We start from the raw sequence: 15,121 nt of genomic DNA, 5'->3' as shown, positions 1-15,121 counted from the left end.
AGATACCAAGGTGTTTTCATTTCCAAATAGACTGTGTCTGAAAAACTGATTTCTTCTGATTTTGTAAACTGGTAGTTAAAGCTGTTACCATAATAATGTAATTGGGTTGTTCTGGGAGGATTTTGGTTCATTGGGTTTTTCAAAGGTGGGGAAAGGAAGCCAAGTCAGATTACACCATTGTCTGCAATTCAAGTTAAGAAAGAAAGGTTGTTTAGAGAGAAGTAGTAGCACCCTTATATCCTAGGAAGCAGATAATGTAGGAGGCAGTAGTTTTATCTGTGCCACTGGCTGCATTGCTGGGACTAGATTGCAGTTCCAACCCCTGTGTTTTCTACAAAAAATGCTATTTACCAAATAATTTTAGCAGCTGATAAAAAAACGGCTTTTGGTTGAAGAAAATGAAGTACTGATAGTCTAGGCCTTAGAACAATGCCTGTAATGCACAGCAAGAAGCAATTAAGGGGGATGTAGCACTGATAAATTGAGAGCACACAGAAATCAACATCTCACTGATGTAATAAGGCCCAGTCTAGTTGTACATATAATTTCTTTTTTAACTGAAGCATGCAAGCAGAAGTGTGTTAGCATAATTATACTTCCAGGGTCCATTTCTAATCTCAGCTATGAATATTGAATCTATTGAAACCAAATATAACAACACAGTTTAAATCTGTGAAAAATGCATGTGTGAAACACAGCTCCTGGGTCATTTAATTCATAAAAGACAATTAAACCAAGTCAGATGTTGCAGTTTGTTCTGTGAAGAGCCCATCATGTGTTTCTGAGTGCACACCTCAACCTGCTAGGGGATTGTTTGGATTTACGTGGAACAAAGTTGTGTAACATCCATAATCAAATTACTGCGTAATTTAAAAATCAGTCTACTTGCTTAATTAGTCTTGTCCCACTTTAGCATATGTAGAACAAGGCAGTGTAGACTAGTAACAGTTATTAAGTAATGTTCCTTGTGCAAGACAATCCACATTTCCACACTTGAAATTGCTTTACAATTGCAAAAGGACAGCTAAATTCCATAGATGTCTGTCCAGAGCCTGAATGCCTATGCTGCTATTCACTAAAATAAACAAAGATATTTAAAAACAAAACCCCCAACAACTGTCTTACTGTGTCTGCCTTGATGTACAAAAAGTGGTGGATGTTGTTAATTACTTACTGATTTAACCCTCACCTGTCAAGTCTGAAAGTTTTCTCAAGCCAGACAAAAATTTAATTTGCTTTTGTTACAGATAGACGTACCTATTTTAATGTCAGTTTACTGTCTTCCCCCTGCTGCTGCTGCTCTAGGCACAGTGATGGAAATTAAGACCGTTTCACTGAAGAAATGTTTGCAGCTACTTGCAATGTTGGAAATTTGTTTAGTTGGCTTTTATTTTACATAGAAAGATACAATGGCAATGGTTGTGTTTTTTCATATTAATTTCCTGCACACATAGTTGAGATCCCTCACAAACACTAAGGGGGTGGTCTGATTACTTTTTCTTAGGTTTGTTTTTTCCCCCGGTCAAGTAAGCATCCATATATATTTTTCTCTTCAAGTTTACATAAGAGTTTTATGCAGCTTTTCTAATTCACTAGTGTAAAACAAAATTATTGCAAAAAAAGGTCAATATGTGAGCAACAAGAAAATCATACTTAATTTTTGATTATTACTGCATGGTCTAGTTATAGAAAAATCAGCTTCAGTCTTAGCTTCTAGCAGATTTACTGTGTATGTAAATACAAAGAGTTAATCCAGTTTACTATAAACTAAATTAAATAAGGTGTTACAGAAGAGACCAAGCTGATGAGTGCTGGCATTTAAATGGAAAAAAATCAGTCAGTGAAGCCCCATACCATTTCAGAGGAAAAAGAATGTAATTTCCCATGTTAAAAAGCAAAATTTTGGCAGTTAATGAGGACAGGAGAAGGCAGGAATTTGAATTTAAATCAAAATCAAGCAGTAGTTCTGGGACACATGTGCAAGTGAGTTTGCTTTAGAGTCAATTACAAGTCAAGGCTTTGCTTAGAAGCAGAACTCCAGAGCAGGGCCCATAGATGTCCTGACAAATACCTGCAAGGAAAGCAGCAAGGGTAAATAAAAGATTTTCACTGGAGTGAGTAGGCATGATGGAGAGTGGATGGACAAGCATCAGGTGAGAGCTTCAGGCAGGCTCCACAACTAACAAGGAAATACTCTTTCCTCCCAGCACAAGCACGTGTTCTGCTTTCACACAGCCAGCTCCTTGGATTACAGGTGCAAGGAGAAAAAAATGCAAAGGAAAAGCTGGATTCCACCTCAGTGGTTGGCAACAACAGTTTATGGCAAGATCCTGCTTATGCATGGATCATCAGATGAATTCTGCTTTTGGAGGACCAGAGCTGTTAGTGAGAAGGGCACACCCAAGCTCTCTGAGCACTAAAACCTCTCACCCTTTCAACCAGAAGAACAAGATGAGCCAGGGTAATGCTCAATAAAAGAAGTGGCACAAGCCACAGTTTGCCTTGGGAAGAAAACTGCAGATATTTATGCATTCTGTAAGAAGCTGCCTTTGACAGTTAAGAGAGTCTGCAAACTGAACATACCAGCTGGCCAAAGGCTGTGATCTAGAACCAAGCCAACCATGTGGTTGTTCCCTTGAGCTTTGCCTACCAGTTTTTCAGACCACTGTAACTTGGCAGAATCAAAGATTTTGAAGGTCCTTTCTAACTATGTCTGCTCCCACACAGTTGTGTACAGGAGAGGACAATAATTAAAAAGGAGCTAGCCTGCTTACATACCAAGAAGCACTAGGGACATTTTCTGATCTGCAGTGAATCAGCTCTGAATTACATTAATTGCATATGGGACAATCTTAGTCTAGTCTGTTTTGCAAAGTTTGTTCTCCTAGCTCGAGGGTTATACATGAGCAATAGAAGGATCCCAGTAGTGAGACTGCCTCTGCTGGAGATTCTGAATTTAAGGTAACTCCAGTATTTGCTTAATGTTTTGTACTATTGGTCCTGTCTTTCTTTTAAACTTGCTAAGTTTTCTCTATTTCGCAGATACACAGTGTAGGAAAAAAATCCCTAGGTCTTTTTCTTCTTTATATTTCAGTGAAAATGGGTAATCTCAGAAAGATTTTTTTTTTTTTTTTTTGTCTGCACTAAAAGAGATTAGATCACAAGCACTGAGTTGTAGTAAAGTGCTGCATTGCCGTCATGTTTTTAAAGCAGAACTTGAATTCAAGTACTAGACATAGTCTAATGTTTGGATTAGACAGTCTTTTCTCAGGCTACACCCACCATCTGAATTGCACCAGTATCTAAACTTTGAGTAGTTACATATAATTTGCATCAGCTCAGTTTCCAAAATGCTACATTTGCATTTCTGCAAGAGGTGTACATGCACCATCCCCTGAGAGCTGGAAAGAGTTCTCTTAAGACAGCCATATCCAGCTCCATGAACCTTCATGCCTTCTGTGTGAACCAGCTGGGAAAAAGAAGTAAATGTGACTGCATGTAAAGGAGAAAACAGGGAAGGGGAAACAAAAAGTGAAAGGAGCAGGAGCCAGTGTCAGGAAACGTTAAAGGAAAGAGAAGTAAAACAACAGAAGAATACAGACAATAGTGGCAGGCTATGAAGATCTAGCAGCTGCAGTATGCTCCTCTACTGACCCTTCCTTTGCTGTCAGCTGAATCCCCAACCAAAAAATGTGCCTCCTCATCTGGAGCAACTGCTGTTATCATACATTTTCAAATTATGCTGAGAGACAGTATATCTAAATTGATTCTTTAAGAAAATAATAGTGAAATTAAAAATACATATTATCTCAAGCAACTGTTCTTCAGACTTAAAATCAAGATAAGTTGCACTAGAAGTATACTCAGGCTGTGAAGTGGCCAGAAGTGTAGAAGCCATTCATTCACCTTTCTTTTTGAATCAGATACAATCTCTTTGTATGATTCCAAAATTCCCTTTGCAGAGATCCCTTGTTTCACTCACTGCACAGGATGGGCTGCATTCCTGTGAAGAATGAGAACAGCCGTAACAAAGGAGAAACCTGTTCCACTTTTCAAGACATCTGTCTTGCTAGAGAAGGGATGATGTTACAGACCAGGCACATTTCAGTACCTACTAAACTCTCACCCCAGCTCTGCCAGGTGCTGCACAGGCAGTAGGTTGTGCTGTCTAGCTGGTACCCAATCTGTGATACCAGGGGTTGTATTTTGGAAGTATGGATCACAAAGGCAATTAAGACACTGGGACCTATGCTGCAACCATATAAAGTACTGTAAAGTGAATCCTAATTTTTTTACATCTCAGTTGAATCTCTCAAAACTATCCAGCTGTCTTGATTTCAAACTCTGTAGGTCAGAGCTCCATATGTAACACAGGCACAATATCCCTTACTTTTCTCATTATCAGGAAGATAAACTAATGCAAAAAGTCTAAAGTTGTCAAAGAAAGTTGATTTAGTTTGATCCCAGCAAGTCTTCACGGATCATGGAAGGCAGAGCATCATGGGGAAACTGATAAAAAATTAATCACTTCAATGCAAGACTTGTATGGTTCACTAAATAAGCAGGGCTGAGAGCATGCTGAACATAGACACCCCCGTGCTGGCTGAGGCATTGACTTTGTGAAAGGGCCAGCAAAAGGAAAAAGAGGAGAGATGTGACTATGTGGTTAAGAGCCCTGTGAGCACAGGGCAGCAGGTTACATACCAGTACTTACTATGATTCTGGCATTTTCTATTTTGTAGTGCTTGAGTGTCTGAGCTAGACAGGTCGAGATTTTAATTAATGAGGAGAATGAAAGATACAGCAGATTCTGACATGTGTCTGTGCAAGAAAGAGAAATAGTATAGGAACTTGACACAGATCCCATTTACTCAAGGTGTGTACCACAACCCCCCACCATGCCATCTGCACCAGCATCTGCTCTGCCAATGGGTCACGCATACTACATTTGCTTTGTGAATATCTTCCCTATACCTTTGCCCGCCAAAGCAGCAACCCACTATTTTTCTTCTCCAAACTCTGATCAGACTCTATATTTATTTCTTCCTCCTGAGACTGCTCAGTTGATTATCTGCCTCCTTCCTATCAAGTAGCTTGCAAGTGCAGTGCATGCCCATATCATTCTAGATAAACATCCCAGCCACCCAAATGGGTTTGAAAGGAAGCCAAGTGACTGCCTATCCCTGTCTCAAGCTCCCACTTTCAATAATGCCTGTGTTACACAATATCGCAACAACATTCCAGCACAAATCCTGCTTCCCACGGCCCTTGGTGCCAGGGCTACCTGCAGTCTGAAATACTTCTTTTTTTTTTTTTTCTATAAATACTACACTTTTTTTTTTTTTTTTTTTTTTTTGGCTTGGCTCTGAGTATGCAGAGTTGAGCTAGCACCTCTATTACATGGGGGTTAGCTGTCCTTGCCAAAGGAGTTGCTAGCCACAGCATGACAGGCAACAGTCGTTTCCTGTTTCTGAAAGCAGTGTTACCAGCCACACCATCCCTCTCCTTAATTTAGAAAGCTCTTTTGTTGTCATCTGGTTCTACACTTCCACACACAGGCTGAGGTCTATAACAGGAATAACAGCACTGAGGTTACACAATACTTTCCCTGTTCAAACCACTGGGCAAGGAAACCCACAGGAATTGTTTATTGTAAACATTTCCCACAGACTAAACCCAACAGGTAGCAGCAAGCAGTCTTGCTTCCCTGCAATTTCTGGTGTAACATGCCAACAAAGAATCATGCTCAAGAACCACTATATGGAATGAGGTATAGCTCTGTGGACATTCTATGTTTGCAGTTGGAGGTTCATACCAAATATACTTCTCAGCTCTGAGTATCTGCCAAGTGGATTCTTATTAATGGGAGGAAAAAAAAAGAGCAATAGTAGATTTTTTCTCAGCATAAGACATTAAACCAATCTCTGCTACTATAAATTGCAAGCAAGACCAGAGCTAATCTCAGGGATTTTTTTACAGTCACCTCTTCTTGCAGTTTCTAAAGAGCAGTCTCAAACCTTTGAAGTTTTTTAAATTCCTGCTTACAACTGTTAAAATATGAGGGGTTTTTTTCTGGTACCCACCAGTTCTCAGAGGCACTACCTTCTGTAGTGACATTTACAGATGCCAGTCCCACAGTCTGTACTATGCAGACAAACACCCACACCTTGACTCCTCAATGGACCCATATGCCTGGCAAGTCAGCAAGTAAGAAATGCAGCAACAAATAGCAGTAACAAAAGCACAATACATGTTGCAACAAGTACAATGGAGCTGTAAGTCACGTCACTACAAAACACCAGCCTCCACTGTGCAGCTATTAAAAAAAAATTCTCAAAGAGGCACAGATTTGAGATGAAATGTCATGATTGCAATTCTGATAGAATTCACTATTTTAACTCTGTACTGTACAATGTCTGGCAACCTTATTCCAACATTGTTTTTAAACAGAGATATCTAATCCATAAAATAGTACCCATAACTTTATCTTCTAGATACTTACAGTGAAAAATTGCTCTTTCTTTCCTTTTGAAGACATAAACCACCTAAAAGGATTAATAAGTAAAAATATGGGAACTAGTAAGCATTCCAGTTTTTCCTTCAAGATATTAAAATTTCCTGTTCAATTTGATTCTGAAAGCTTCTAAACAAATTATGTAAGTTACCTATCTTAAGTATTTGGTTCACAACAACAACAACAAAAGGATTTAATGATTATGTTACTTTTAGTCTTCTAAAGTTATACTAATGAAAACAGTAATCAAAGATTGCAGTCACATTTTCAGTTCTTGCCTGTTGGAGGTGGATTTAATGGAGCAATAAGATTTATAGCTTCATCATGACACAACATCTATAAGGCTGAACTCATTCAGTTGCTAATGAAATGTGATCTGGGGACTCTTGTACCACCTGGGTGATGATTAGGGCTTATCACAGATAGGTCTAGGAAAAGGCTGGGAAATACTTAAGCTTGTTTTGCAGTTACTTTGAGCTCCTGGGAAAAGAGCAATTTCTCTACAACATCAGCCTGAAGTTTTCTGCCCATAATAGAGAGGTAATGTTAAGGTTTTTAGCTGATTTGCAAGTGACAGGGTTATATGAAGTCTGGCAAAATCCTATAAAATCTTTCTGGTTTAGTGTCTTTTAAATTGTGAGATGGGTACTTTGTCTTCTCAGACAGCTCAAAAAAAATGTTAATTAAGCAACTGGCTTCAGAGGAACCTTGCAAAACTTGCTCTATATGATGCCTCTTGACTTGAAATTCTGCTTTTAATAGTTGCCTGCTGGCACAACAAGCAACTCTGCATATGTTTCCCACAGCAAAAAGGAGATCCTAAATGTAGTTTCTGATTATGGGAATGGCTCCATATAAACTACAAACAGCAGGGCCACTCAAACATCTAAGTTATTGAATAATTTTTAAAATAAATGTGTTAAGAAGATAGGTCCTACCCTCAAAAAAACCAAAAAATTAAAAGCAGAGGAAGTTCAAAGTTGAACTCTGACTTCAAGAATATCTTGTCCATACATGCTATCAGCTGGAGGAAAAAAAGGGAGGGAAAAAAAATCTATGTAAGGAGTAGAATACCTGTCTCTTTAACACAGACTGTAGCTCAGCTGCAGCACAGAATTCTGTTTAAAGCCCTTCTTTCTTCAGAGGGCTACACACTTCCTACTCCTTTCCTTGGTAAGGGCAGTCTCCAGCTCCTCTCAAAAGAGAACTGCTGCCCGTCAACTGAAAGCTACACAATAGCTTTTAAAAATCAGTACTTTTCATCAACTGTGAGATTTCAAATTGGGTGATTAAATGACTGAGAGGTTTTTCAGAGTGGATTGGAGAAATAAAATGTCAAATATAACAGAGCACAGTAGAAAAAGCTTCCCCTTGTTTTTATTTTAAGTAATTTTATAATAAAATACATACAAATTTGATTCTTTTGTAGCCTAAAGGAAGATTTCTTGAGGGAGTTATTTTTTTCCATTAATGTCTCTTATTCATGTCAAATTCAGTCATTTTTGTAAAAGAAAGCCATTTCCTTTTCTATTGAACCAAAGCCTTGCATATTTAAAATTCCTCTGCAAATGGACAGTGGGTTCTATGGATTTGTTTTTGAAAAAAGATGCTCACTTGTATCCAAAAATATGTTCGTAATATTTAAAATATGTGTTTAGGTATGGCGGGGGGAAGGTTAGGCTCTGTTGCAAGAGTGTGGTGGGGTTTTCTGCAGTTTGTGGCATTCCTGTGTGTTTGATTGTTTGGGGTTTTTTTTCTATTACTATTTTACATGGTTTTGAGACTGCACCTGACAAGCATTCAACATCAAAGTGCTCAGAAACACTTCAGAGTAGTGCTTGCTTTAGAGATGCAAGTACACAGCGCAGTCTGAGCTAAGGAGTCATGCAGAGAACTGATAGGTCAGCAAACCTGCTTACAGTTCAGGTTCTACTTCTTCCCTAATGATGTTACCTACTTATCACATTCCTTTTGAAATAATTTCATTCTGTATTTGACTTAGGGTAAGAAAAAAGAGTCATGAGAGCTGTACCTAATACAAGTCCTTTAAGTGCCAGCATTCTGCTGACATATTAGCCAAGAACTAGATGAAGAAACAGTTTTGTTCTTTTGTTTAATACTGCCACAATCCAACTGGAGGTCATATGACACAAACTCACTTAGAGGGCAACACAGCCCTTTCTGAGACGTATCCCAGACCAATGCATGTGAGCAGTAACATTCCCAGTACAGATGCTGGGGCTGCCCTTGGTGCTCCTCAGCAGGGCTGGGCTGGAGTACAGAATTCCTTGGTGTCTGCTTTCCTTTGGGCCTGTGCTGGAGGCTATAGTGCTTCCATTCTCTGGACTCTGCCCTGTGTGGAAGGAGAAGGCTGAGTGTTTTCCAGAGCGCTTCCCTGAGGAAACTCAAAGCCATGCTACTCTTCTCTGGAACTGGCTGAGAACATTGTCTGTTGTTTCCTTACTGCTAACTATAAAGCAAGCACAGAAAAAAAAGTTCCAAATTAGGCCAGAAAGAGAAGCATAAGTTAGCATTTTTTTTTTAATTTGTTGAACACTTTTGGAAGATGAGGGCAAAGGAGGAGTGAAAGAATAACATAATAATAATAATAATAACAACAACAAAAAGAAAAACTTTTTAAAAGCGCTTATTCATGAAGGCTTTTGCCAAAATGCACAGAAATGCTGCTCTTAGTCTGAGAAAGATTGTCAAGGAACAGGCTGACTTTGCCAAAGCTTCACTCCTTACTGTTGTTAACTGTAACTCTCTTGGAACAGAAGAATTTAGGTTAGGAGGAGGATCTGGAGGCCATCTGGTCCCTTTCTCATGGCAAAATTACTCTCAAAGCCAAGTCAGTTGCTGCAGCTCTTGTCCTGTTGAAGTCCAGAGATTCAACCTCTTTCCTGTATAGCCCATTCCAGAGCTCCCTCACTTTTCCTGTAGGAAACTTAGGTCATCACCTTCAGGGTTTCCAGACTCAGACCAGCAGGTTTCCATTGTCTTTGTTTTCCATAAGGTGTACCCTGTGAAGTGCAAATTTAATTATGGCCTAATTACTAGGCTAGTGCAAGTGGCTCTCTTTATTTAACTAGGATTTCTAATAAAGGTTCCCTGGAAGGTCTGATAGCAAGATGCAGTTACCTGGGCTGGAGCTTTAGCAGCCACTGCAGTGGGTGCCAGGGCTGGATGTAGTGTGCCATAACATGCCATCCTGTACCCTCCCAGCTCCTGACCCAGTGGCTGCACCAGCACTCTGGCTGTGCATTGCATGGCTCACTGCAAAACCATCTGGGCTAGAGGCAGTGGTGTCAAATACTACTGTAGGACTTTAACATACCTCAGAGAAGGAAATTAGCATGTAGCTTTGTTGAAACACATTCTAATTTTTTTCTTCTCCCTCCTTGCAAATAAGAAACTGTTAGGACAGTTGGACTGATTAAAAATAGTTACATTCTCATTAATAAGATTAGGAATATGGCCAGAAGTCCCACTGTAGGTGAGAAGAGCACTAAGGGGTAAAATGTGCTACCACAAATACAATGTGCTGTGAGGGCCAGATAACTTGGAGCATCCTGTGCCCCGGCTTTGCAAAATATTTGTCTGATCAGAGCAGCCAGCAGAAATACCACAAAGACTGCGTGAACAGGTGTTCAAATGCCTCTTGTGGCTTTGCCACTGAGGCAGACACAGTTTCAACTAAGATTTTTTGTCCTGAGCTTTATTTTTGAAGGCTTTACTTTTACTTCTGCTCTTACCTGGCTGGCTGTGGATGCAAACAGGCAGACCTAGACATGCAAATTAAATGTGCTGTCTTCTGGGAGAATGATGAACTTTCTGTAACACGCTTTCCTAGGTATCTTCTTTTCACACATTTTTTACACAAAGAGGATTTTTACACAATAAGCTATCAATATTTCAGGGATAACCATTGTACTTCAAGATTTGATAATTTCTAATACCTATTAATACCTTTCCCACCCCGAATGCAGGTTAAGGATTTTACAGTCCTCTATTCAGTGAAGACTCTTGCAGAAGTGCAGCACAGCAAATGACGTTTTACACCTGCCTGTGACATGTAAGAAGGGTTTGCTGCAGCTCACCTCCCTTCTTTTTGTTTTATAGCACTTCTCCACTGACAGAGGTTCAGCTCCTGATGGAGGAGCAAAACGTACCCAGCGAGGTGCCAGCAGCCCTAAAGCGCCTGGCCAAATACATAGTGCATGGTTTCTATGGTGTGGAGTGCTCCCTGGCCCTGGACATGCTGATCCACTACCCCTGTGTGAAAGAGGAGGACTTGTTACAGCTGCTCAAGTACGAGCGCAAGCAACTGCGCACTGCCCTCAACACGCTCAAGGCGGACAAGCTGGTGAAGCTGCGGATGCGAGCTGAAACAGGGCCTAATGGGAAGAGCACGAGGCACAATTACTACTACATCAATTACAAGGTTCTGGTGGATGTGGTAAAATACAAACTGGATCATGTGCGCAGGAAAATAGAAGCAGATGAGCGGGATTCAACAACCAGATCCTCTTTTAAATGTCCATCTTGCTCTAACAAGTACACAGACCTTGAAGTCAATCAGCTCTTTGATGCATTTACAGGTGTGTTACTTATATTGCTTATTTGCTGTTATCTTAAAGAATAGCCCTAATAGCATAAAATTGTTTCCTAAGTGAACTTTGCAATGAAAGCATGTTTGTTAGAATATGCTTCTTGTTTGCCTGTGGACAAGGGTCTGGAACAGGATGCTGGGAGGTGAGGATAAGAGAAGTGCTGCCTCTGTAGAACATGCTAAACATAAGGAAGATTCATCCTGAATGTACAAACTGGGGTTGAGAATCAGATTCCAGGCCTCAGCTTTGCTTTGAACCTGGTTGAGTAATCTTAACTCATCCAAGTCTTGTGAGTGTTGCTTCCTCATATGGAAATATGAACACAGTACTGTCTTTACTCTGCTTTGAATCTCTTGGTTAATCCATTTGTGTGGTCAGTCCTTTTGACGGACGAGTTGGGCAAGATGGGTAAAACCATTTGCAGTCACCTACTGTACTAAGCATCTTGCGGTTCAGTGGCACCACAGCAGAGCTGCTCTGTCACTCCTGGGTTGGGAAGCTCAGGCTCCTCACGGGTCAACACAACACATCCACAGCAGTAGTGTCAGAGCTTGTGGATTTTTCTTCCCTAAAACCAAAATAACTAAAGAGTATTATTTCAAAATTAGTCAAAATGGCATCATAGTGCAATACATTACTTAGAGCACAGCAACTGCACTGAAATCTGGGTCATGGGATCTGCAAAGGATACCAGAACCAGGCATAATGAGCTTTATATATGACTAACCTGAAATGCCAATGGTGAAATTTGTGTTCTGCCAGTTAGCAAAATCATTCCTTTTTTCTAAATGGAGGGACTCTGTTGAGTTACTAAAATGCAAACATTGAAGCTGGTGATATATTTTTACAGAATAAGCTTGAAGGTTTGTCTGTTTTCCTGAATAAATATGGGGTTTTAGCATATTGACTCTGGAACAACTAAAACCAGATGCTACTTATGCTTGAAAATGTCTTGTTACATTAAGAACTGAGAAGATGAGACTGGAGGAGAAGAAAATAAACTAATGATAGCACATATCTATCCAGCTTAAATTTCTCTCCCGAGACATTTCTCATGTGCATAACAAGGGTATAATACCAATCTGTCTCAAGTTTGCCTGTAGAATTGAGTTCCCCTAGTTAATGTGAACAAATGGGTAAGGCCAGAGTCTGGGTCAGAGTCTGGGTAAATGTCCAGGCTGCAGGATGCTTAACAACATCCTGCTGATCTTTTTGCATTCTATGTACATGACAATTCCCACTTTGGAAAATGTTGCAGAGACTTTTCGCTGCACTTACTGCAACACTGAAGTAGAGGAAGATGGCTCAGCGTTTCCAAAGTGCGATGCTCGAACATTGCTGGCCAAGTTCAACGAGCAGATGGAGCCTGTCTTCATGCTGCTGCGTGAGACCGAAGATATTGTGCTGCCCTATGACTTGCTGGAGCCTCAGCCAACAGAAATGCCAGAATTATCAGAAAGGTAAGAACATCACACTAGAACTTCTGATCAATACAAATCACCCCAACAACTTAACAGTTGTAAAGTCCTTGAAATACTGAACTTGCAATCTATATACTCCATTCTGATTTGTTCAGTAGTCAGCTGTTTATAATGAAGAAGTCTGTAATATCTAAGGCATGCTATACCTTATTAATTTTTTGATACATTTTTAAAGTAATTTATTTCCCAGATTACTCCTTCAGTTAATGTTCATAGCCCTTTCTATAAGGAATTAACATTTCTCTCAGTGTGATTCATCCAGAGATGCACTACTGAAGAGACCTTGCAAAAAATTAATGGTTCAGAGTCACTTGCCTCTGACAGGTAAAAGGCAATGTATAAATTATTAGAGCACTTCTTAAAGTTAGTCTGCTGACAAAACATGTTTTTGGGGTTTGTTTCTTTGTGATTGTTGTTCAGGGTTTTTTTAATGGGAACTGGGGAGGGGGTCTTGCCTGAATTCTACCTCTTCAAAATGTAACACTTCATTCAGCTTTGATCCAAAGTTGGGCTCAAGTGTGCTGGAATCCTGCAGCCGCCCTGAAAAATGGGCACATAGAAGTTCTGCTTTTGGCCTCACATACACCCAAAACTTAACTATTGATGTCCAAGACTCAAAGCACAAGAAGAAAAGAGAAAAAGCAACTGAAAAGCAACCTATCTGGTTGTCACAAAGCACTGTGGAAGGAGCAGCAACAGCCATCAACAATAGTGTTGGTAAGTTTAGTGAATTCACAAATTAATTCTGCAGCCTTAATGCAGTTAAATACAGCTTTCCCACTGAAAATGTAGTGAGCTTGGTTTAGAAGATAATGTTTCAATTCTGTGTTAGTGGTTATCAGACATTAGTTTCCAAAATCTAGTTTTAAGACTGATTGAGGTTATATTCCTAAAGACAGAGGTTAAGTGTGTCCTAAAACTTCTGGCTTTAGCCATGACATAGTTTTAGTGGTAATTTTTACAGTGGAAAGCTCTCAGAAATGTCTGTATTTTCAAGAGAATTCTAGTAAAAATATCTAGAATAGAAAAAAGTTTATGTAGGATGCCTGTGATAACTGTAAATTACTGATCCCTTTAACACTTAGTGTTGTGTATTAGGAGTAAATGCTTACGAAGAAACTGAAGAAAATGTTAAAGAAACTGTCATGGATAATGAAATCATCAAGACTCTTCTGATGCATGAATCCAAGTCATTATCTAGCACAGACCAGGTTCCTATTGTCAAAAGCAAACTACATGGATCACAGAGTGATAGCAGTGAGTTTGAAGAGGATGCCAAGCACTCAAGGGGAGCAATCAAAGTAATAGATAGCAACTTTGAACAAGAGGAGGAACAGGAAACTCAGGGTCCTATTTTAATGGTAGCTGGTCAGCCCTGTTCATATGGCCAAGTTAGTGAAAACCCAGAGCTTGTGTCTCTCATGACAAATGAAGAGAGAAATGCTTATATAAAAGTAGGACAAGAAATGTTCCAGTCTGTCTTTGAGTAACTACAACTGTACGAATAGCCAACCTTGTACAGAATGGATGAAGGCTTCTGACTTATGTTCTTCAAAGTTTACCACTGAAGGGTTTTGCTTGAACTTGCTCTTAATCAAGATGGTAATCCTGTAGTAGGTAACTACAGTTCAAATATTATCATTGCAGCCACAGCAAGTGTTCTTTGTTGTTGTAATGCTTATACTTTGTGGATGATGTAATTAGTTTTGGAGCATGAATTTTTTCAGGATAAATTTGGATCTGATTAAAATAATATTTGAAAAGCAGTGATGCAATCTATAATAAGAAATAAATTAATTCCACCTCTCTCCCAGAAGTAACAGTTACTTCCAGTAGTGAAAGTGAGTCCAAATCCAGTATAACTTGGTTTTATTCCATACCCGTTAATTCCATATACTCATTTGTTATGTCACTCACTGTACAACAGTAAAGGACAGGTGTCCCACGGCAACCTCCTTATAAGGGAAGAGCTATTACTAAATTGTATTAGTAATACACGAGAAGCAACTCTGGCCTCTGAACTTCCTAAGAGTAATTTTTCCAATTCTTCATACTCAGGGCACTACAGAACTGTCTTGAGTGGTAAACTGTGCAAGGGGCATGGGACAGAAAAATGTAAAATTTCATTTTGATCCAGATCAGTAAGGGAGCAAGCAATGAATTAATCACAAGACCCTGCTTCTCCCATTTCACTCCCATACTCCCCAATGTTCTTTTTAAGCAGGAAACAAATTATGCTTGAAATGAACTAAATGAGTAGAAGAACTGGTATTAGGCATAAGTGAGAGTTTAATAATCAGCAGTTCTACTACTTGAGCAAGGGATAATGAAAATAGACTAGAACGGCACAATGCCAAATACAGGAAGTTCCCTCTGAATGTTAGGAAACACTTCACTGTAAGGGTGACATACACTGACACAGGTTCCCCACAGAGGTGGTAGGCTCGGGTATCTTCAGAGTCTTCTCTCTGAAGATACTCAAAAGCCACCTGGGCAAATCGCTCTAAGTGGCC

The 15,121-nt window shown here is 39.6% G+C and overlaps 1 protein-coding gene across 1 annotated transcript; it reads left to right on the top strand.

The window, feature by feature from the left end:
• Positions 1-96: 96 nt before the first annotated feature.
• LOC110484914 (general transcription factor IIE subunit 1) lies at positions 97-14,424 on the top strand. Its single transcript, XM_085578693.1, has 5 exons — positions 97-7,054; positions 10,637-11,115; positions 12,386-12,587; positions 13,102-13,325; positions 13,707-14,424. The coding sequence occupies exons 2-5, from the start codon at positions 10,668-10,670 to the stop codon at positions 14,096-14,098; spliced, it is 1,266 nt and encodes a 421-aa protein (XP_085434819.1). The 5' UTR covers positions 97-7,054; positions 10,637-10,667; the 3' UTR covers positions 14,099-14,424.
• Positions 14,425-15,121: the final 697 nt, after the last annotated feature.

Source organism: Lonchura striata, chromosome 4 (assembly GCF_050655825.1).
Source record: "Lonchura striata isolate lonStrDom1 chromosome 4, ASM5065582v1, whole genome shotgun sequence".
Classification (NCBI taxonomy): domain Eukaryota; kingdom Metazoa; phylum Chordata; class Aves; order Passeriformes; family Estrildidae; genus Lonchura; species Lonchura striata.
This window is presented reverse-complemented; position numbering and strand designations above follow the sequence as displayed.

What these genes read in the sequence shown, in the direction of transcription:
- LOC110484914 (XM_085578693.1), top strand. Translation starts at nt 10,668, where the DNA reads ATGGAGGAGCAAAACGTACCCAGCGAGGTGCCAGCAGCCCTAAAGCGC. An exon ending in GCTCTTTGATGCATTTACAG is followed by an intron (nt 11,116 to 12,385) that starts GTGTGTTACTTA and finishes AAAATGTTGCAG; the next exon opens with AGACTTTTCGCTGCACTTAC. An exon ending in ATGCCAGAATTATCAGAAAG is followed by an intron (nt 12,588 to 13,101) that starts GTAAGAACATCA and finishes CACTTCATTCAG; the next exon opens with CTTTGATCCAAAGTTGGGCT.